Source organism: Zosterops lateralis (genome assembly GCF_965231275.1).
Source record: "Zosterops lateralis genome assembly, chromosome: 3".
In the NCBI taxonomy this organism is placed as follows: domain Eukaryota; kingdom Metazoa; phylum Chordata; class Aves; order Passeriformes; family Zosteropidae; genus Zosterops; species Zosterops lateralis.
Window position 1 is genome coordinate 5,794,323 of NC_139764.1, and position 22,987 is coordinate 5,817,309.

Below are 22,987 nucleotides of genomic sequence, written 5' to 3' on the forward strand. Positions count from 1 at the left end.
TGCTCCTCTCACCATCTGGCCTCCCGATACTTCCTACTACTTGTTAGGCCTTTTTTTAATTAAAAAAAGATTTAGATTTGGTGTTCTGGGGTTTACCAGCTTATATCAGTGCTGCTAAACATTAAAACCACAGGGCAAGTGACAGCAGTCCATACCCTGGCTGGACTTTCACTTTGCCATGGCTCTGTGAGGATGAGAGGTTACTTCCCACCTCACTTTCAGATGGTTTCTTGGTATTTTTTTTTTGTTGTTTTGAAGCATGAATTACAGAAGCAAAGAAAATCAGTGAGCCACTATGGCTATTTAGGCTGAATTCTTACAGAACAGACTGTCAGACACTCCAGATTCGGTTCCTGTTGGAACTCTAGCTCATCAAGCAGTCCACTCCATGCAAAGGTTTCCAGCAACACAGAATCCATCAATATGCTTGTTATAATTGATAAGATTACTTTCTATTCCTTCAAGCTTCTGAGTCTTATGCAGGAATACTCAAACTTCACTTTTAACCGTTCCTGTACAGGATCAATATCAGCATTTTTTGTAACCTCAGAAGCTCTCAGTTGTAAACAGAAATGATAAAGGGTTACATGCAGCAACTTGGAACTTTCCTGTTGATAAAGAATACCCACATTTAATATCCACTACCCCTCTAAGGGTAAGGGACAAGACTTCCCTGTGCTGTAAATACATGCTGCATATTTCAAGGCATTCCAGATATTTAACTGTTGTGTTATGGATAAAATCTGCTTTCCATTGTCTCCTTGCCAGGACAGAAGGGACTTCAAAGCACGGCAAGAAAATTCGGCACTCATCAGAGCCCACTGACAAGATTTCATCCCAGCCATTAACCTCTCAGCACTCGGAGCCAGGCTCACAATGGGAAAGGAACCCAGAGATTCAACTAATCCCATTCTAAAGAATGCTTGACTTTTGCCTACTGATGGAAGAAACCAGGGGGTGGGAGGGAAGAAGGGGGAAACTGAAAGGGAGAAGAAGAGAGAAAAGCCACACTGTACTTCAAGCTTCGAATTGAAAAAGCCTATTAATCGGGCTGTTGGAAAAAACATAGCCACCAAACATGTGCACTATTTATGCAGAAACAATTAGTTAGTGCTCATTAGGCAGCATTCATGCTATTTATCCCATACCCCCCTCTCCCTCAGTGCCACCGTTTCACAAACCAAAAAGCTTCTTAAAATTATCAGTGCATTAAAAGCCTGCTCCCCCCCTTATTCTGGGCAAGTCAGCATGAATAATGTGTCTTGCTCAAAACCACAACTTCCAAAACTCCCTCCCTCCCCAGTCCTGTTGTGTTTAGCATCACTTGTTTAATTATTTGGGGAGGGGTGGGGGGGGGAAGCAAGGAGGGATAGGAAGCATTTACCTGCACTCTCCTGGAATTGTGCAAGAACCATGCTTGGGGCTACATCCCTGACGACAAATAGCTGTTAAAACAACAAAAAAAGAGGAGTATCAGCATGCTGCCTGCTTCCAGCGCCTTCCCACTCGTGGGAATGTTCTAATCTCTAACAGCGCTGTAATCCTGCTGAATCCAAGGTTTTAACAACTATCTCCTATCAAGTCTACCGGAAGGAAAACCAAGGTAGGTGTCTCCCTGAAAATAGGAAATCTATCAGCTTTTCCTTTCTGTAGGAAATCTGTTCCTCTGACTTTGCAGAAGAATCATTCCCAGTGCTGTTCCAAGAGCTGTTTTTATGTGGGAGAAACCATCTTGCCTTGGAGAGCTCAGGTCACTTGGAGTCTACAGGTTTCCATTCTCTTTTGCAGGTGATCTGGGCCACTCTCCCTGGCTTTGCACCTAATTCAAAGGAGCTTTTAACTACTCTGGATTTAGTTTTGGCTGTATCTCTGAACAGATAGGATATCAAGATAAGCAACAATTCAAATTGCAGGTAAACTCCGTCATCAAGACAGGCTGATAGCCTGTTCCTAAGTCCTGCTTTCTCCTTCCCCAATTACCTAGGTAGCAGCCATTTCTTAATAAACATGTTGAACACGAACTCAGGTGGAACAAACAAGCCTGGGAGTTTTCAAACACCAAAGCTTTACACTTGCCAGGTCAGCTTTAAAACAAGTCTCTCCTTCCTGCTTGTCTTGAAGTTCTGCACCAAAGGGGAAATCCTTTTTGAAGTCAGCATCAGAACTCCCATTGAAGTCAGTGGGCTGGGTTTTCTTCCCAAGGGCAAAGATGCGGATAATCAGAGAAAGAACACATCTGCTAAGTGCCCAGTAAGAGTACTGGAGAGTCCAAGCCCTCTCCAAGACATTACCACAAGGCAGAAACTACTCTTCTCCTGCCCACAGTACTCTGTGCAAAGACCTGGTCACTGTCCCATCAGTCCTTAGCCCCCTGCCTGCACAACCTCACCACTGAATGCAGCCTGGATACGACACCTTCAAGTCTCTCCCAGTCCCACCGGCCTGCAGGTCGAGCATTTGTCACAAACCTTTGTTGCACTCTGGTCCCATCCAGCCTTCCAAGCAGGTCTTGTTGCCATTCTGGTCGCAGGTGTGGTGAGTGAAGAAGTCGTCTCTGGGCCGGCAGAACTTGTTGCAGCCGAAGCCGTAGTAATGCTCTGTGCACGTCACGCGGATCTGGTACTCGAAGTGGGCGACCCCCACGTTGTGCTTCAGGGTCTGCCACTGCCGGCTGGGGTTGATCATGCCCGAGTGGGACGCCTTCTCGATAATGCGATCGGGGCCTGAGGGGCACGAGAGATGTCAGAGGTGAAACTTCCTTTAGGTCCCGTCATTAACTCCCACATCACAGCTCTCTGGCTTCACAGGCAAGGCTCTCTGAGGCAGCTGGTTGGTTTTATTAATTTTCTGTTTTAGACAGTCAGATAAGGCTGCCCTGGAGCTACAAGCCATTAACTGAAACACACATGCAGCATTATCAAACTGAACAAAGCTTGAAATCAAAAGGGACTGTTCAGTTACTGCCAATCACTTATCCCTTTTGCAATGTAAGGGCAGCCACTAAGAATTCATACAGTTCATGACTAAAGAAAATTCAGCTCCAACAGACTGGTACAAAATGGGTTTTCCCCTGCTTCTCCATTAATGACATTAGTTGTGATTTCAACTGGAGCATTTACAGAAACAACATAGTACAATAGCCTAATAAAGCCATGTCTAAGACTTAACACAGGCACTGCAAAAGGTTTGGAGCCTTTTCCTTATGTGCAAACACTAAATTGACAACTACCAACTCCACCATTCAGATGACATTGGCAATCTCACCAGATTTTGGCTGAGAAATACCATGGAAGTCCTGTCTTCAGGTGGCAGCTGAGAGTACAAAGTCAAGACAACCAGAGCTCAAAGCAGAAGACTCAAACTACTGCATATATGTGCTATAGATCCCCTCCCTCTCTACAGAGCATTTCAAAGTTTAGGTTTGCACTTGACATTTAGTTCTAGCAAAAGTCTTCTGGCTTTCAGAGCCATACAACTGCCTAAATTATGGCATGAAATAATATTTCACATTTGCTTGGAACATTGTATATATCTGTGGTATTTCACTTTGTAGTCCAGGTCTTGTGACTTAAACGATCTGACACTGCCTTACGACCTACTGCTACCCAGCACTTGACTGCTGAGTGAAAGTTTATCATAAAACAGCCAAAATATCCTTGCAGACTGAGTTCAAAACCAACAGTGAGTACATGGGAGCACAATCCAGCCCCAGGAGAATTTTGCGTTTGCCAATGATGTGTTAGCAGCGTGTGAAGTACTGGCACCCCTGAGTGTTAATAATTAAAATGTACTGATGTGCTTCTTGTTCTTCCAACAATTACAAAAGAACCTTCTGGGATTTAACATAAGGCAGAGCTGAAGACTAGTGAAGTCGCTGCTAAAGCCGTAAGATGACACATGGGCAATTTTTAATCTAAGATACTTTTAAATATATTGCTAAGGAGCTTTCATTTGCAGCTTTCAAAAAAGAACTTCCCAACAGGCTTCTTAAGCTCCAGAAACCCATTATGGATCCACCACTAGGTCCCTGCCTGCTTGTCTGCAGTTTGGAATGAAGTCAAAGCTCTTGCTGCACAACCACACAACAGTGTCAATACTCAGACATTGTGCACATTTGCCCATTTTGGGGGATATTTGTGACTTGAGACTACAGCTTTCATTATGTTTTTACAGTGTGAAATTAAGGGCAACAACTTCTTATTCACCTTCTGGTATTTCTGGTTCTATAATATTTTCCATTTAAATCAGTTTTTATTATTCATTGGCACTAAGCCCCCAACTCCACAACTATGTGTCAGACTTTCAAATGCATGCAGGCCTTTATTAATTTAAATCCCATTCACAAGTGATGTAGATGCCTAAGGACCTTTCCATACTGGTACATCCAGAGCAATATCATGTTCTGGGCTGTGCAGGTGTAAGGCTCTTAGATCTCATCAGCAAGACTATTGACTAATTGTAAGAGGTACTTAAGCAGATGCATATCTGCTCATCTTGAATGGGGCTAGTCTGGCAATTATAGTTCCACTCATGTGTGCTGGAGATGGCTCTGCTGCACTTGGCAAGATCCACAGCACAGCTGGAAAGCAAGGGCACTTCCCCAAACACCCAGTGTGCATAAAGACATCCTGCTCCTTGTGAGGAAAACAACTTTATCCTCTCCTGTAAGCAACAGAAGAAAAGGAGCATGACACTCAATTCAGTTTTGCAAACCAGCCCCCGACCTCCACCCCCACACTCATTCTTGCTTTTCCAGTCTTTTCCTGTTCCCCCTTGGGAACATACCACTGACAACTATTTCAGTCCTCGGCACCAGAAAGGGAGTTGCCTTGAAAAAGTGATCTTTCCTTTTGCCTCTGCTCTTTCATTCTTCTCCTATCTGCCAGCTCATTAAGAACCTTGTCCTTGCTGTATGTCCATGATCTCTCACTCCAGCCATCAGCTCTTAGGAGATCTTAACAACAGGCCGAACTCAAATGGAAACACTCTTTTAAGTCCACTGGACTTCATTTTTTTGCAGGTGCTCAGATGAAACCCAGCTGCAACTTCACTCCGGTTCATGGATAAAATACCTTCCATTGGCTACACATTTTAAAGCTACCCCCATCCACCTGAATTCAAGTGCAGTCTCACAGGTTTAAGCACCCTTTCCATTAGCCATCACCCACAGTTTTCACAGTGAAGTGCTGGCATGTTTCTTCTTGTACAAGAACTCCTCCACCCTTGCCTATTCCCACCTGTCAGTGTGCACTTACACAAGGGTGCTGACCCAGACTCCAGGGGAGGCATTGCAACAACCCTGCCATTCTTAGCCACGGTTTCAGTTTTATAGGAAGCAATCCCAACACAGAAGAATGGTTAAGTAAATAAAAAGCAGCAGTCGGCCAGGCTTGAGACACAGGGATCTTCTGAACTCCACTGCCTTCATCTGACTCAGAACCCCATGCTTTGATAGAAAGGTTAGAGGAAGCATTAGCCCATTTGAAACTGATGAAGTGGAAGAGAGAGGCTTTCTGTACATCTCGGGCTTCCGCTCCGCACTTCACTGTCAGAGACTCTGTTGGTTTTATTCACTTCTTGTGGCTACACTTCAAAGCTATAAATCTCTCTTTTTATTCAGTGAGCAACTGTATCAAAGGTTTTAGACACAAGGAAATGAGCTATTTTGACTGCCCACCTTTGCCTTTCAGTGCCCCAGTGTCTGGAAATTATAACTATGCAGCATCAGGAAGCAAAAACAACAGAAAAAGCCCAGACTTCTCTGAGCAGTTCGGGTGGCCAAGGACAGCAGAGTTATTTTTGAAAGTCTTTGTTTCAGACAACTTCCAGCCATGGCTTGGTTTACATTGTGCTGAAGTCTCCTATGCCCGCCTGGAATTCACATGCAACTGATACCAGTAATTTACAATAGCTCTTTGACATAGTTTGAGATGCAATGTCAGCCCATTAGCTGTATACATGAAGCAACAGTAGCAAGATGGCAACCAGACAAGAACCAGAGTAAGAAAACCATTTGAGTTGAATCTTGGCTCCAACAAAGCACGATTCTCATCAACTTCAACAGGGCCATAATTTAACTGCAAGCCACTCTTGGAAGTGAGACAAGAGAGAGTATGTGGTAAAGTGAACGTAGGAGGAGTGGAATGTAGAGGGGGGAAGGAAGTATCCACTCGAGGATCTTCTAACAACTGCATTGATCAGAGGATGCTTTCAGAGCTATTGAAAAGTCATACAAGGCCTACTAAACCCACTTTTATTGTTGAGAGCTCTCACAGAACCTTTACAATTCAGCAGCAATTAGGGCAAAAGAAAATCCTGGACATCAAAAAACTCCACTCTTCACATTATATGATGACAATTGTTTAGTTCTAATCGTTTTCTTAACTAGTTCTTCAAGCCTTACTCTGCAACTCTGGGAAAGCTGCCTAAGTCAAGCTATGCAGCTTGACACACAAAGTCTTGTCACACAAAGGAAAAGTTTTGTGCAGTGCAGTGACTGAAGCGACCTACAGATGGATAAGTGACAGCAAAGCTGAAGCAGGAATGCAGATCAGGAACATATGCAAGAACATGTCTGCACTTGGTCAAATGCTCTGCTGAGAAACGAGGCAAGTTTGTCTGAAGACAATTGTACTTCCAGAACATGAAAGCAAAGAAAGGGTTCATTGTGTAGCTTTGGAAATGAAGTTGTTTCATGAAAAAAGATGAGCTCTAATAATAGTAAAAGTGGCAGAGACCCAGTCTGAAAACACTCTCAGATCCTACTATAAACAGGACTTTCATTTTGAATTCAGGCATCTTCCATTTTTAATACAACACTGCTGCTGCAGCATCTACTTTCTTCTCCTCCATATAACACTCTTTATCCAAGAAATCTCCCAGTCACTGCTCTGTGACTGTGCCGGGGTAGAGTCTGAAATCACAGGTACTCCAACCGTGCCAAATGAGGCTGGTTGTGGCTATCTCTGACAGGCCACATGATTCATCTCAAGTGACAACTACTATTCTGGAATGAAGAACTAATAGGACATCCCATGCATATTTAAAAAAAACCCAAAACATAAGGAGCAGATCTGCACAGAGAAGTTCTCAAGCTATGCACTCTCAGCAATTCAAACATAAAAGCACAGTACTGTGCATACTTCTACAGGGCCTTTCTCACACGAGGTGTGAAGCCTATTTCATTCCTGCATGGCTGCCACCTTGGCACTCCAAAGCAGACTGCAAGAAGCTGCTACAAGATCTTTGTAAGATGGACCACAGTGTTGCTGCTTCCTTGCTGAAGGAAAAGGCCTGTTGTGTTAACAAAAGCTTTATGGGTTCAGATTCACACTCTCTCCTGTGGCTTTTACCACACACGCTGTTAAGGCCCTAGGCTGAAATAGAGCTGATTTTACCCACCTCCTTCAGTCACAGTAGGCAAAAAGCAGAACAGCTCATGTACCAAGAGACCCTGAACAGCTTCCTCTAGCCACAGGAAAAGCTTAGCAGAGTGTTTCTGAAACCAACCAGAGACATTCCAGGAGAAAGATCCCCACCCTTGACTTTCAGCCAGCTCTACCAGGTGGTGTCTGCTAAATATTTTTTCAGCCCCTCCATATAAACCCCCAGACATCCAACTCCCAAGGAAGAGGAGCTTGTAGTAATTCCTATTTCTCATCAACACTCATTAGATGGATATTGATATCAAGTCTTGTGCAGATTTTAAGGATTTTTTTTTCTTTTTTTTTAAAACAGTACATTCAGTTTTGAGATGTATTTCGTTTATAGTGAGGTCTTAGGGGAACAAGACTTAGGGCTGCTGAATATTACTCCTAATTAAAAAGAACAAAACAAGACCAAAAAACCAAACAAAGAAACCTGAAGAAATCCCTTGGCTTTTACTCCCCCAAAGGAGAAAGAAGGCATTAACACATCTATTTTTAGGCATCATACTGTTGGTGCCTAAGTGAGCGAGCTACTCACCCTCTGCAGGCAATTGTGAGCCAGACAAGCTGCTGCAGAGCCTGGAGGAACTGCTCCAAATTGTTTGGGGGGCAGAGCTTTTCCCTCTCCTCTTGCTCTAACTCACAGCAAGCTGGTGAGGCTCCCAGAGGCCTTTCAATGCCTGGGACACAGAGGTGTCAGAACTAAATAAGCCAGAGGAAGGAATACTTACTCGTGGAGTTATCATTGTAATCCCACGCCTCAACCAGCAATGTGTAGGATCGCTGCAAAAGAGAAATAAAGAGTTAGTTACAAAGCCACACATGACTAAGGAAAAAAACCCAAACCTGACAACAATTTTAATTAAAAAAGAATAATTCTGGTCTCTGCCCCAAAGCAGATAACTGAAAACAGAAATAGGTAAAAGATTATGCTTGAGACAAACACGATCTTCTTGAAAACCCATAAGCTACCTTATCCAGTCTGACTTAGAAGACCTTTCACCTTGGATAGCTCATCTTTGTCATCATTAAAGCATCTTATGTACTTAACCAGGAAGTACAGCCTTTGACACTGCACTCCAGTCGAAATAAAGCATGTGGGACAACTGCACATGGAAGACAGAAAGCACCAGGATAGCACAGCAGCATCAAAAAACCCCAAAACCAAACCCCCACTCTCAATAACTGCTTCAAAAGAATTTGAGTTACAGAAAAATAGTCTTGATGTCCCTTCCCCCAGCTATTCTGAAAGCAAGAAGTGTTGCTAAGATTACTGTGCCCTGCCTTGACAGTGCAATCTCCAGGGACTTTGCTTTTCAGCACCCCCTTTGAAAGCTTTGTCTGCATTGAGGGCCATCGCAGCTCCCACAAGTATCAGGTAACGGGGAGAAGAATTGATGGATATGGGAAGGGGGTGGGGTGAGAGCGAAGCATTGCAGAACAAAGGCTAAGATCAGCCTCTTTGGAAGAGCAGGGAAAGGGAAGCCGCACTATCCACCCCTGTCACTTTTACAGATGCTCGAAGCTGCCAATGAGCTCTGTAGCACTCCAGCAATAATAATCATAAGCATAAACTGACTGAAGTGACTCCATGGGCTGGAAAGACGCCAGCTATTACATCTAAGCCACCTTTATCTTCAATACTAACTTGAGAACAAGACCCATTAAAACATCTCCTCCTCCAGCTCTACCCCGAGATATTATTATCCAGCCTGTATCTTTCAAAGTTGCCATTTAGCCAGCCATATCCAAACTTACACAATGATTAAAAATCAAAACAAAACACCTCCTCTCCAGGAAGTGGAAAAAAAAAAAAACAACCAAAAACAAAACAAAACCTTGAGGAAAAATAAGCAAAAAAATATAATTTGCAAAGTAAAAAAATATAGTAATAACTACAGATAAGACAAATGTAACGTCTTTTTGGAGAGCAAAACAGTATTAGTACAAATAAAAGTTCTGTGAAGAGTTTTGATGCTTTGGCATAGCAACTGTGCATTGCAAGGTTTATTTCTCCTTAATTGTGTCCATGTTCAGACACAAGCTGCTCATTTGTGGTCTGCAGTACTTCTCACCCTCCCTGTAACAGACAAAAACACAGTTCTGAGAGTGAGCTGCTACAGGGTGCACGGGGGTAAGGCAGACCTCAGATTTCTGAAGAGGAGAGGAAACAAAAAAGGAGGGAGGGAGAAAAAAAAAAAGAGAACAAGAGTTGGAGCAGACTGCTTTCTCACGACTGGACACAGCATGAGCCTCTGAACGAAAACCCAGGTTGTGATGGACACTGGCTTGCTGTATAGCCTAAATATGTTTCATATTCAAGGCAGACCAGGATTTCATTCCTTCACTGATAACTGTGGGAAAATGCTTCCAAAAGTAAGCAAAGCTGGGCAAGCCAAGACATGCACCCAAACTTCTATGCAGAAGCTCCACTGGCCTGAACCATTTTTGGTTAATATTTCAGTAAAATCTATATGTTTCTATTCTAGACCAAGTCTGACAACTTGAAAGAAACTCTGAAAATCAAATAAACCAAAATGCAACTCAATGCAACTCGATCATCTAACACTGCTTAAAACAGATTTAAGCAGTCCTTGTACAAGTCGGTAGTAAAACAAAAACAAAAACAAAAAAACCAAAAAAAACCAAACAAACAAAAAAAAAAAAAAAAAAAAACAAACAAAAAAAAAAACCAAACAAAAAAAACAACAACAACCAAAAAAACCCCAACCAACCAAACAAAACCAGAATAGAACTCCCCAGCCATATTACAGATGCAGATTGACTATCTTGGGTGCTTCCTCAGTGGTTTAATTACCAACATTAGGCAGCACAAGCTCAACATGTTACTGCAAGCTTGACAAAAAATATTATGATATAGAGAATGAATTATGGCAACTAGCACTACTTCCAATAAAGTTAAGGATGTTTTCCTTTCGGCCTTGCATAATTGTTTTGGAAGATATTTTGTCTAAACTCATAGCAACAGTTCCCTACTGGTTCTCAGGACTGTTTACCAACACACCTAGCCCTTAAGGAAAGGAAAGGCTGAATCCTAGCTGTGAGTGCTACTGTTGCTAGATACTTGTGTGACCACTTTCCACTACCACACAGGAGTTTGTTTAAAAGAGAGGAGATGCTTCAGCTGAACTGAATGGAAACAAAAAGCAGAGAGAACAGACCTACCCCGGCAATTCCCTTGTTTCCAACTGTCCCCTCTCATCTCGTCTGAATATTTTACATGAAGAGTCCCTGTCCTGAAAAGGGATGATACAAAGAATGGTGTTTGATCACTCGGCTCTGTCCCTCTCAGCATGGGGAAAAGACCAAAAAACTCGAAGACTTCGTGTTCAAAATGGGACACTTTTAAACAAAAACATACAGACACCCAGAGCCTCATTCCAGTAGCAAACTCCCTTCAACAATCCAGCTATCACATACCTCTAGCTAATTCGCTCAACCCCCTAAAAAAAGCAGTTCTGTGCAAAGCTGCAGGGTTGAGATTTTTTAGAAGTGCATATCATCCCCACTCTATAGATCAAGGATTCAGATATCTCAGGAATGACTGCTTACAGTGTGGAGGTTTAAGTTTTCCCATGCCCACAGATGACCTCTGCCCATCTTTGAATAAATATATATATCCAGACACAAGAATTCCACATCATGCACCTTATTCCATCAAAGCGATGTCCTAGGCAACAAGGCAGCAGTGAATTTTCCAGACTCACACCCAATTAGCCACTGTAAACCTGAGTTTGACCAGAAGGCAGGGATTCTGGCTTGGAAAGGCAGCTTGAAAGGAACAACAAGTCCTTAAAGTTTGCAGATCAGCCCAGAGGATTAAAAGGCAGCATGGCCAAATTTAAGCAAAACTTCTGTTAGTTTAAGCTAGAAGAGGATGGAAATCGTCAAGTTCACACTCCAAGAAACAAAGCAAGCATCAGTGTGCAAGAGCTGTTTTCCTCAATGATAAGACACTGAGTCTTGCTCCATTGATAGTACAGCTCAAGAGACTGTGAAGACCCCAAAACCCATCAGAAATTGTCCCTTTTAAGGATCTCAAAGGGTAATGCAACCTCCTTTCTGGTTATTTAAACGAATCCTGGCAGCTGCAAGTAAACAGGTGTTTAAAGCTCTCTGCTTGATTACCTTCTTCCCTCCCTTTATCCAGACATCCACACAAAAGAGGTGCTTTTGTACTTTGGCTTCTAAAGGCACTCTGCAAGTCAGTAGGCCAGAGCAAGATTAAAACATCCGGCTCCTTGGCTGAAGCACTGCCTCGAGTTTTCAAAAGGCTTGCAACTCGTCAAACTCCTTTCCCTCCTATCCCTGTGGTTAAAGCATGCAAGAGCTTTGCTGAGCATGTGAAACCATGACTAGACAAATGCAGTGGGAAGTTTTGCATTCAGTGCACACCCCCTGCTCCTCCTCTGCCAAACAAGGAGAGCAGGTTAAGCCCAGCAACCTTGTTGTCACGCTCTGCGCAGCTGTGAACACCAGTTTGAGCACGGTGCTCACACACCCCCTGTCTGCATCCAGGGAGGATGGGGAGGACACTGGTGCAGCAAGCCAGAGACCATTGCCAAGAGGTCCAGATGGGAAATACGGAAGGGGGAAACTGAGGCACGTTTCAGCGTGCCCAAGGGCCAGGGAGGAGGGCATCTCTGAGCAAGGTTAAAGCAAGCCACAAACCCACTTCCTCTGAACTTCACCAGGACTGTCACTTGTGTACCCTGCCACTCCACGATGACATTTTACAGACGAATCACAACATTGTGCCTTGGTCAGTCAACTTTGACAACTGAATATGCTTCAAAGGAGTTAAAGGCAACTGGTTCCTCAGCCAGAGGACATGTGAGCATACTCCGGAAAAGGAGGAAAACCACCTAACCCTCTTAACCTTCTGTGAAATGGAACATCATCAGGAAGCTCTTCTTTGGGACAGCCTACGTAAGGACAAGGCAACACCCTACAAAGCTGTTACTCCCTCAGCCTCGTGTACATAAACACAGCCCAAGCTGTGGTGGCACTCTCACGCCCCAAAGCTGATGGCCAAGAGCTCGGCTGAACCCCGAGCAGGCAGCCCAGCCAAGAGCCTCATCAGAATATGCCCACACGAAAACACAGCACACTGCTCCTTTAGGCTTCATCCTGAGGAGTTCCTTTGTTGCTCTAAGTGCCAGTAAACTCTGCACTGCCACAAAAAGGAGATGGGAAAACCAATTTAACCATATCAGCAGCTTCCAGGAGAGACTTGCCCCCCATTCTGCCCTGGCACAGGGAAGGCAGCAGTGAAGTCAAGACCTTTGCTGCACTACAACGGCCACTCTCCTGCCAAATGATGAAGGACACAAAAGTGCCGCTATCCAAACTATGCATACGCTTAAGCATCCAGTAAACCAGGCTGATCTCTGATCTGGCAAGCCTGCTGGTATAATGAGTATCCTGTGAATACATAATGTGCTGAAGTTGCCATTGTGTGAAGTAAGTCCATGGTTTGTCTGGGAGCCGAGCAATGCTGAGTCTACTGCTGCTTCCTGTTGCTTGTCCTGTATTAGCATTATTTTTGGATAGGCCCCATTATGTTCTGTAATCCTCACTGCAGTCAGTATGGCCACACTATTGTTCTTGGTTAATATTAGCAGTCAATGCCTCTGTCTGGGTGGCCGGACTACAATGTATTCCAATCATAAAACTAGCATGCATTAACGGGACAATGTACTGGGCACAGCAGGGAGACTTGGGGTCTTCCCTCCTCCCTTCCTTAAAAAAAAAAAAGGTTTAAAAAAAAAAAAGTATAGTAGCTTCTTTTTTTCCCCCCTCTCTTTTTAAACTAATGATTTTAAGTGATCCCAGCTACCAGGGTGCTTCATACAACAGCAGCATTTTAATCAGCACCTTATCTAGTTACAGAGTTATTTTCTCACAGAGCCCCACTTGTCAAAGAGCAGCAGATAGGCCAAAATGTCAATGGTTGCTTTCAACCTTCCCCAACAAGTCGATTACCTGCCCTTATCAGTCCCCCTACCTGTTTAAAGCATCCCACTGATAATTAAATGCACCAGTTACAAAAGGGTGGCAAGGTTAATAGACAGAATACCTAGTAGCCAGCCAAGCAAAACAGTCAGGTTCACATGGAGCAAGCCTGAACAAGAAGCCTTTCTACTTATTTACCTAAGTGCCTAAGAACTGGGTTGAGCTGGTAAAGGACTCTGAATGTTTGACTATTTACAAACCACTTTAACCACTTCTATCCACTTTTCTGTAGTTTCTTCTGAACATTACAAGAATAATGAGTGTAATTTACGCTGCAGAATAGTGACCACAGAACCATGAGCTCCAAAGACTAACAAGAAACAAATGCAACAGCTTCTAGTTTTGACATCTTTCCCTGTGTTAAGACACAGAGGTTACCAGTTAAATTATTAGAACTGAGTCAATTAACACATAAAACTTCTGTTCATCAAAAGAAATTCGGAGGCAAGCTTAGTTTCAGTTTTCAAAACCAATCCTGTCATTGGTGTTATCTACAGAACTACTTTTCCTTATCTACAGAAAAATACTTTTAAGAACTGTAGCTTAAGGCTTTTGCTTTTCAGGGCATCACAACTCCATTAGGAGAGAAGCTGGGATAAACAGCTCAGACCCAAGATCACCCGCTTTAGAACCAGTTGACTTCTCCAGCCTCTAGCCCTCCAGGAAGCGATGTCTCCCTGAGTGAACTACAACTTTAAGCATAAAGCACCGATTTTATGCAATTCATTTTCAGCCATGCTGACTTCCAGCTGCATAAACAAACTGACAGTGCTGGATGTGTGTAGCCTGAGAAAGTTTAGGAATAAGCTTCACTGCCAGGCCCAATCCAGCTGCCACTGAAGTTAAACTGGAGCAGGCCTCTATCTTAACAAGGATAAAAGTTCTAGGAGCAGGCAAGATGAGGATTTATTTCTAGACATATTATGTTAATATAGTCAAATGGATATACCATGAAGATGAAGCTCTGAACTGGCTGGAACATAAAAAAACCTCTTTCAACACGTAAGAAGTCCAAAACCTCTGAATGGCTGCATCGCTTCTCTCCAGTCCTGGGAAAAAGCAGCCTTGTGATGCTAATTATGCTTCAGATGTCACTTAATACTCCCAGCTCCGTTTTGAACAGTAATCCTAGGCAAAACATTACACTTAGAGTGCTAAGATTTATTCTTACATTATTAATTCAACAATAAATGACAGAGCAAGGATTTGATTAATATGCATTTTATTATTAGAAAAATTTCTTCTGATCTGCCCATGCTCCAAGATGACTTATCATGCATTGTTCAAGAAAAGCTTGAACAATATCTAGCATTTGCTTCTATAAGTTTTCAAGAAGTTAACTGGAGGGAGAGAAGAAACAAAATCAAAAGCCAAATTTTAGTCTGATGACTGCAACTTACTGGCCTTAAAAAAAAAAAGGAATAGAATGTAGTGCTATTTTTTCTCAGATTCAAAAGGCTGTTACTTTAATATCAGCTGCTGATTAGTATTTTGGACATCTCTTGTGTCAAGAGAGAGGAAAAAAAGTTCACAAAACTTAAAAAACACTAAAGCTCTTTTACTATGTCTCTCCAGCCACAGAAAACAATCCAGCAAACATATTTTAAATCTTCAGGAATCAGGACCAGTAAGATTTGTCATGAAAAAGGGGCTAGGCTGACTATTTTACTTTTCTAGGCTGACTATTTTTAAGGTCGAAATAAGATGTTCAAAACTCTTTTTAATTGTTTTTTATGCTAAACTTACTGACATGCTGGAGGGCTTTTTTCCACCTCAGTAGTTTTCTGGTGTGTTGGTGCAATTGGCCCCAATATGAAATAATTACAAGGAGCATAATTTCGGAATAAACAAGCTGTTTGAAACTGGAGCTATGCATACCAAAGGAATTGCCAAGTTTGACCTTCTTACTCAGTCTCACTAAACCCCCAAAAGATCTTCCTTTACATAAAAGCAAAGTTTGGTCTTAAGTTTTGCTTAGGTAATTGATGCTCAGCTCCCTCAAGGTGCAGAACACATCACACTTTGGGGTTCTTTAAGAAAGGCCAGAGGTTTGATTCATGTGAGAGAAGAGCATGTGTCTGCCTTGGAACAAAACTTGTTCAGACAGACTTTGACAAGTGGAACATGGAAAGGCTTTTGTTCCATACTTTTTTATATGGCTTCATAAAGCCAAGCTTGCCTGTCAAGAAAGTCAGTGAAGTCTCAAAATGAATGTAAGGAGAAAGCCTAGGTGCATTTTATCTTTTTAAATCATCACCACTATTGTTTCAATGCATTGAATAATTACCAGCTACTGCAGGGGCAGCTTTCTGACCCACTCCAGTTCCTTTATGCTGGTTTGCTGCCCTGTTTCCTAGCAACTTACTCAAACCTCCCATCACTTAATTTATGGCCCACCGTCTCCACACCCATTACTCACAGGGGTACGTACCAAAACTGACAAGAGCAAGTCCCATAAGTTATTAATAAGACTCTGACACTTCAAATCTACATTACAACTGCAAGCTCCCTCTAACAATACTTTTAAAGCACTCCATTCTCTCTCTCCTTCCTCTCCTGCATGAATAAAGGCCTCTAATGCAATACAACAATTTTTCACAAATGGCATAAGGAGGCAGCTTGACAAGGGAAGAGGCTTTTTCTTTTTAATTTTTTTTTTAAGTAGTCAAGGCAACAAGACTTTTGAATGTTACTGACTCAAGCTGGAACATCCAAGAAAAGCCTCCCTCGAGAGTAGAACACAGTTCAGAGAAGAGCATGAATTTTCAAGTGCAATATGATTAACATTTTGGTCTAGCTCTTATTACCTCTACTATAATTTTCAGCTGAATGTTTTCAAAGATACCTCTCATGATCAGCCACATGAGTAAATGCAATGCTAATCTCAAGCTCTTACTGAAGTCAACAGTATTCAGCCACCTAAAGAGTTTTTTAAGTTCTGAAGCCTTAGCATCAGATTAGAGCTGACTAAATTAAGTTTACTACTTTATCTGAAGAGCTTTGAAAATGCCTCAAATGATTTGTGTACACAATTTTAGTACAAATAAGAGCTTTGCCACATTAGATATTCTTTTGTTCAAATGCCATTTGGAAGTCACAATGGCTAGCATAAAAGCTGTGTCCTGTGGAAGCTAAAGCTGGGAAGCAGGCTTGATAATTGCACACAGATTATCATCAGAGTCTCAAAAAGTGCATTTCTGCCTGGGAAAATGCAAGAGATTATTCCAAAATTCCAGGCTTATGAACCAAGTGTCTCAAGTTGTTGAGTTTTACCCATTTCAAAGGCTGCACTGGAGTTTTGCTGCTGCTGCTCCAAGATTCCAGTGCTGAATGAGATTCAGCAGGACAATAGAAGCATTTCTTTTACTAAGATGTAGGCAAGCTGAAGAGACTTCTCCCAGGGTCCCCACCCCTCCAAACCCACCCTCTACACACAAACTTCCCAACACTATGAAGAGAGAGGCTGTTAGAAGGAACATGTTTAGTTTTCACACCATTTTTATATGCACACATATAGATTCAAGGCACTCAGATTACTGGGAGCTAGTTAAAAAAAATCCTTGATGTACCTGACTTCTCTGACAAAAAGTCAAAATCTGCAACACAAGCACTACAGTCATTGGCAGAGCTTCAAATACCTCAGATTTTTACAAAGCCCTTTATCCCTTTGATAGCATATTTGATAACAGTTTTATCTCATTTCATGTTAGAAAAAAAAAAAAAAAAGAGAGAAAGAAAAGAGAAAGAAATACAGGACAGACTTGTACTTTCAACAGAGAATACTTTTGTTAACTCTGCTATTGTACTTAGTAATACTATCTCCTTAAAAACGGAGACTTAATTTCTCCCTTGTGCCTCTTCAGCCCTCTCGATATTCCCGAAGTCCCAACTGACAGAGGAGGCAGGTAGGAGGCAGCACAGGACACTTGAAGAACACATGGCTGCCCGCAGCACTTGGCGGCAGGACTACAAAGTGGGTGTCTACACCACGACTGCAGAGGGAATGCTTTTGGGGCGGGCTTTCCTCCCCCCAGAAGAAGCCCAGGCCCTCCCAGCAACCAGTCCTTATCTGACTACGAAGGGCCAAGCTTTGGAGAGTCTAGGCATGCTTCCACCGCGCCAGCAGCGAGAGTGGCACAGGATAGGAAATGAGATTCACCCCTCCCCTGCGTGCACATCCAGGGCCCTCCTCCCCTCCCAAAAATGACCTTAGGCATCTAGGTTAGGATGACTGGATTTACAAAACTGCTGAGCATCAACATACCCCAAGGCAGTCGGTAGGAAACTGTTTGCTCAGCGCCTTTGGAGAAGTGGTGAGAGGGGAGGGGTACAGTTTTGTTTCCTAGGTGATCTCAAAATACAAGTTTTAGGGGCAGAAATTGGGGAGCTTTCAGCGTTTGTACCACAGCATCCCAGAGAGGCACCTTGAAAGCCAGACAGGAGCTCCCGAGATCAGTCACCCTCAGCTTTTGCTCGCCTGCATGCAGCATTACCAGGCACAAAAACCAGGCACCTCCTGCTATCCGAGGCCACTGCACTCTTCCATGTCTACAGATCCTGCGGCTCTGGAGCCTGCTCTGTGGGTCTGTCCTGCGTGATGGCCACTTTGGAAAGATGGTCCTCACTTTCTGTGCAGGGAGCTGAGGGCTCCTCTGCAGAGCTGACCATCAAACCCTCCTGAGCAGCACAGAAGAAACAAGCAGCACCGATGTCTGAGTATTTTTTCCACAGCCAAAACAAAGCAGGATCACTGATGAAAGAAAGGGTCACTCATCCTCCATCTCTGTGCTCTAGAGGGCTGACTAGTATTTACTAGAGGGGACAACGCTGGAAAAGTGCCTGGCAAAAAGCCCCACCTCCTTGAGCCACCGAGTTTTGCACTCAACTGCAGGGAAGCCAGAATCTCTGGACCACGGAGCAGGCAGGTAGCCAGGAAAAGGTGCGCTGTGGGGAGGAGTGAGTGAAGTGCACCAAAAGCTAAAGGTTTTTCTCAGTCTTTAGCTTCTGGAGTCCACAAGCACCTCCAAACACAGCCAGCTTCCCAGGGAAGCTGGCAACTACTTCCCCAGGAACAGCAACAGCAGCTCCCATCCACACTGAGTAGTGCAGTGAGATTTCCCCTTGGGAGAAGCAGGAAGCCTTCCCAAACACGCCCCGGGGAAGGAGGCCAGCTATGACACACACTTTTCACACGGGATCCCTCTGCAGCCCCTAACTCTCTTCTGGCTTAAGCCCAAGACTTCACTGGTTAAAAAAAAAAAAAAAAAAAAAAAAAAAAAAAAAAAAAAAAAAAGAACTTCTGACCTTCTAAGTCTCAAGAGACTTATTCATGCCGTAAAGTGCAGAGATACTGGGTTTGCTTCCCTGACTCATTTAGATCCCCCTCACTGCACATCTGACTTTCAAATTTAACAGGCTGTGCATTGTGAGCCCCAAGGAACAAAAACAAAAACACCACTACATTTTACTCATTTCTGTGCTGCGGATTCCCGACGCTCTTGCCAAGATGCCTGCTCCCTCCCAAATCCTGATCTCTCTTCTCCGGGCACAAGAAGTTAGAGTTCAACTCACTAAGGACATCTCAAGCACCATCCAACACACCCAGAGCCAGAGCAGCTCAAGCAACTCACCGGCCAGGCAAAGCTGAAAGGGATAACGATCCGGTTCTTTTCATTATTCCGGCTGTACTTTAAATTGAAGGTATTTCCTCCGATGACAGGAGTGGATTTGGATCCGAAGCTGCAAGGACCGCCAGCAGTGACCCGCGATTGATACTCCTTCAGACAAACTTTAAAATAGGTGTCACACTCGTCTCTGGTACATTTTTTATCTCCTGGGTTTCGGGTGCCATCACAGCAATTTCCATTTTGCAGTTCACCATTCACATTTTGCATGGATAAGATCTCCAACTCGAACTGTCCCGACGCTAAAGTCACCTGTTAATCCCAAGAAAGAACCGAAGGAAAAACCCAAAACAAAACAAAGAAACAAAAATTAAAAAAAAAAAAAGAGAGAGAGAGAGAGAGAGAAACAGGAGACAGACAGTTACCTAACTTTTCTTCCCAAACACAGTCTACAACAACTTTGAAGACAGGAAAAAAAGTAATTTTAAGCGTGCTTTCAAGAAGCACATGCATAATATTAAAAAAAAAAAAAAAAAAAAACCACCAAAAAAAACCAAAGCCAACCACTCCAAGCTTTTCCCTATCAGACATCCATGAGAAGGGTTCATAAATCAGCTCAACTAAATAACGCCATTAATGCCAAAAAACAACCTTAAGCGCCAGCTCCGAAAACAACAAAAACAAAAACAAAACAGTGCGAGGAAGGCTTCCAAATGGTCAAGAAATAAAACTAAACCAAACCAAGAGTGCGTACGCGAGGGGCAAACCCAGCAAAACGATGCAGCTGATAACGTGCACCCAAGCACCCCTCTGCCTCCTCCGGGGTGCAGCTGAGCCGGGGAAAGGCTGGAGCTGCCCAGCTGAGCCTCAGACCTCGCTCATTAATCAACCCAGCAGTGCTGCTATTAAGTTTATTTAAAAAAAAATTTTAAAAGTATTAAAAAGAAAAAAAAAAAAAAGGGAAAGGGGACAAAAAGCGATTTCGGGGGAAAATAAAAGCGGTATGCAGTAACCGCATTTCTCGTTCCCGGGAATTAAGCCTTGCTGCAAGGAGCACTCCCGCGTTTGTCATCTCCACAGGGAACTCAGGACAGCAGCTCCGCTCCGGCCGCAGGAGCCGCGCACAAGCGCCCGTCCGGCACCTTCCGAACCCGTGTCCCGCAAGCTCTAGAGCAGAGCGCCAAAAGGGCGGCAGGGAGCGGCCCCTTGTCCCCCGGCCGTGCCCAGGTACGTACCTCGGCCCGCAGCGCCAGGAGCAGGGTGAGGATGGAGCACGCCGCCGCGGCTGCCCGCCGGGGCGCACGCATGCCGCCGCTGCGCTGCCCGCCCGCCCGCCCGCCTGCAGCGCCGCCGCCGCCGCTCGCTCCGGATCGGGACGGGACGGGGAGGGCCAGCAGGGAGGAGGAGGAGGAGGAGAAGAAGAAGGAGGAGGAGGAAGAGGAGGAGGAGGCGCCGCCGCTGCTGCTCCTGTTGCCGCCGCCGCCCCGCTCTAATATACCGCGGCGCACCCGCGCCGGACAACGCCGCTTTTCAAGCGCTTTCAATAGCGCCCCGCTCTTCAATGCAAAGCAGCCCAGCCTCCTTTTATCCGCCTTATTCTCTCGCCTCCCTTCTTTTCTTTCCCTTTTCTTTTCTCTCTCTCTCTCCTTTTTTTTTTTTCTTTTTGTTTTTATTATAGCGATTATTATCCCAGTCCTTTTATTTCTTGAGGCGGAGCCCCTGCCCCCCCGAGACGCACACACGCACACACACTCACTCACTCACACACAGACACGCACACGCAGCACACGCACCGCCCCGCAGCCGCCCGCCCGTCTGGGAGCGCCGCCGCCGCTCTGCTTCATCTAGCCCAGGGCGGCGGGCGCATGCGCTCATCCATATGCATGAGGGGGACAGCGGGAGGAGGGAGGGAGGAGAGGAGGGAGATGGCACGGGCAGGGCAGGGCAGGGCAAGGCAAGGCAGGTACCGCCGGGGATGGAGCGAGCTGCAGATCGGCGGCTCCTCCGCCTCAGGGAGGCGGCGCGCCCCGGCCGCCCCGAGGGTCTGTGCCTCGGTCCGTGCCTCCGCAGGTGCTTCCAGCGCTCCCTGCAGCGGGAGGAGCCGCGCTGAGGCGGCCCGGCGCTCCCGGCCGAGGGCTTTTCCCGCCCGGCCGCTCGCTGAGGGGACGCGCGGGTCCTGCTCGCTTGGGAAACGCAGCCTGTTCCTCCTCCCTTCCTCGGCGCTAGGGGAAGGAAGAACGAAGCCTTTTGAGGGACAGACACGCTCTGCGGTGTGAACCCTTTCCACGGCCGCTGGCCGGCGGCCGCCGCCCGCCTTTCCCGCCCCGCGGTGCCTGAGGCGGGCCGCGGTGGGGGCGCTGCCGGCAGCGGTCGGCGCGCCCTGAGGGCACGGGGGGCACGGCCGGCCCGGGGCTCTCAGGTAGCCCCGGCCAGCGGCTGTCCTGAGGGAAAGCGGGGGTGGCAGTCGCCACCGTGCCACTCCTTGTGCCCGCCTCGACACGAGGTCGCGCCGCCGAGGGCCCCCCGCGCTTCGAGTGGGAGGAAAGATTCCTCAGCTGATCAGTCCCGGTATCCCGGTGCTGGCAATGTGCCGAGACCGTCACGGACCCTGTCCCCGCGCTGCAGAGGCTCATCCCAGCTTTCAAGTGGATGCCGGGGTTGCTCTGCCACGCATCCTTTCAGGAGCAGGGTCCAGAGCCTCACAGGTGATTACTTAAAGGCCTCCCTGCCACAGATTATTGAGAAACCCAAAAGTTTGCACAGTAGCAAAAAGAGTTCAGACTGGTTCCCAGAGGAAGAGACACACATCAAAGGGCACTGAACAAAAACCGAAAACCCAAAAAAATCCCCACCCCTAACTTTGTCTCTGGTTTGGGAAGTCCCTGGGCTGCGGGTCTAAAAGTTGGGTGACTGTGCTGGGAACTGGCTGCATCACTGTCCCTTTCTTCCTGAGGCGCTGGCGACAGGAACTTGGCCTACATGACGTTTGGTCTGACCCAGAACAGCTATTCTTATGTCCCCATCTATTCCACCCTGATCTAACACAGTAGATGTGTGAATGTCTATTTTATACACCAGAATCAGTGGTACAGAGGAAAACAAGATTTCTGACCTAATTTTATATCCTTTGTTTTCATTTCCTATGGCAAAAGCAAAGTGCGTGCCTGTTCTTGGCTGTGGTGAGGTCTGTCCCATTCTGGAGTGCCCCAGGCTGGAAAGCTGGTGGTATTTGTGCCCCTCACCTTAGAGCTGTGCTCGGAGTTCCACGAGACTCCTGCAGACCCTGTTCCCATTTGCGAGTTCACGACTTTGATTACACACTGGCGATTTTGGGACGCCTGTTGCCGAATCCTCCTTCCAACCTTGCTCAGCCCCCAGGTTCCAGCAGCATTGGTTGTACCTCATTGGATTCATTAACTTTTCAAAGGCTGGTAAACCTTCATGGTGTTTAATCTGTGACATGGCTGCAGTTTGGTGATACCAGTGCCTCTCTTCCTTTTTTTCTAGTTGGTTAGCTTCCACAGCCTGGTTAAATGTTACTCATTCCCAAGTGCCACACATCTGCTCCTCTGGGCCTTTAAATACCCTGCTGTTGCTGGCATGCTCCATACCTCTAGGGCAGGTCTGGAGTTGGCCTTTCTGTAAAAGGTTACTCCACCTGTTTGACTCCAGTGCTTAGGAAATCCAGAGTTCTCTTTCCCACAGTGCTTGTGACTCAGCAGTGTAGCTGCCCTCAAATAGAATTACTTGTCCAACAACTTAAAATGCTTTGCAAGCATTAATGAATTAAGTCTCCCAGTGTCTTGAGATGGAGAGTATTAGTGATAGGTAAAGCAAGACAGAGCATGAATCATGTGCAGAAGCTCATTGCAAACCCTCTCCCTTACAGTCCTGAAAGAA

At 45.2% G+C, this 22,987-nt stretch overlaps 1 protein-coding gene across 2 annotated transcripts in view; it reads right to left on the minus strand.

The window, feature by feature from the left end:
* JAG1 (jagged canonical Notch ligand 1) overlaps positions 1-22,395 on the minus strand; it is a 36,007-nt gene extending 13,612 nt beyond the window's left edge. Inside the window, exons 1-5 of one of the 2 annotated variants that reach the window (XM_083857055.1) lie at positions 22,330-22,395; positions 19,094-19,399; positions 8,159-8,210; positions 2,469-2,723; positions 1,385-1,445 (exon numbers count right to left, since the gene is read on the minus strand). In XM_083857055.1, coding sequence (XP_083713181.1) covers positions 1,385-1,445; positions 2,469-2,723; positions 8,159-8,210; positions 19,094-19,399; positions 22,330-22,380 — 725 coding nt within the window. In that variant the 5' untranslated portion in view covers positions 22,381-22,395. Of the gene's footprint in view, positions 1-1,384; positions 1,446-2,468; positions 2,724-8,158; positions 8,211-19,093; positions 19,400-20,322; positions 20,920-22,329 lie in introns of those variants that run through there. The other variant, XM_083857054.1, reaches the window with a different exon arrangement.
* Positions 22,396-22,987: the final 592 nt, after the last annotated feature.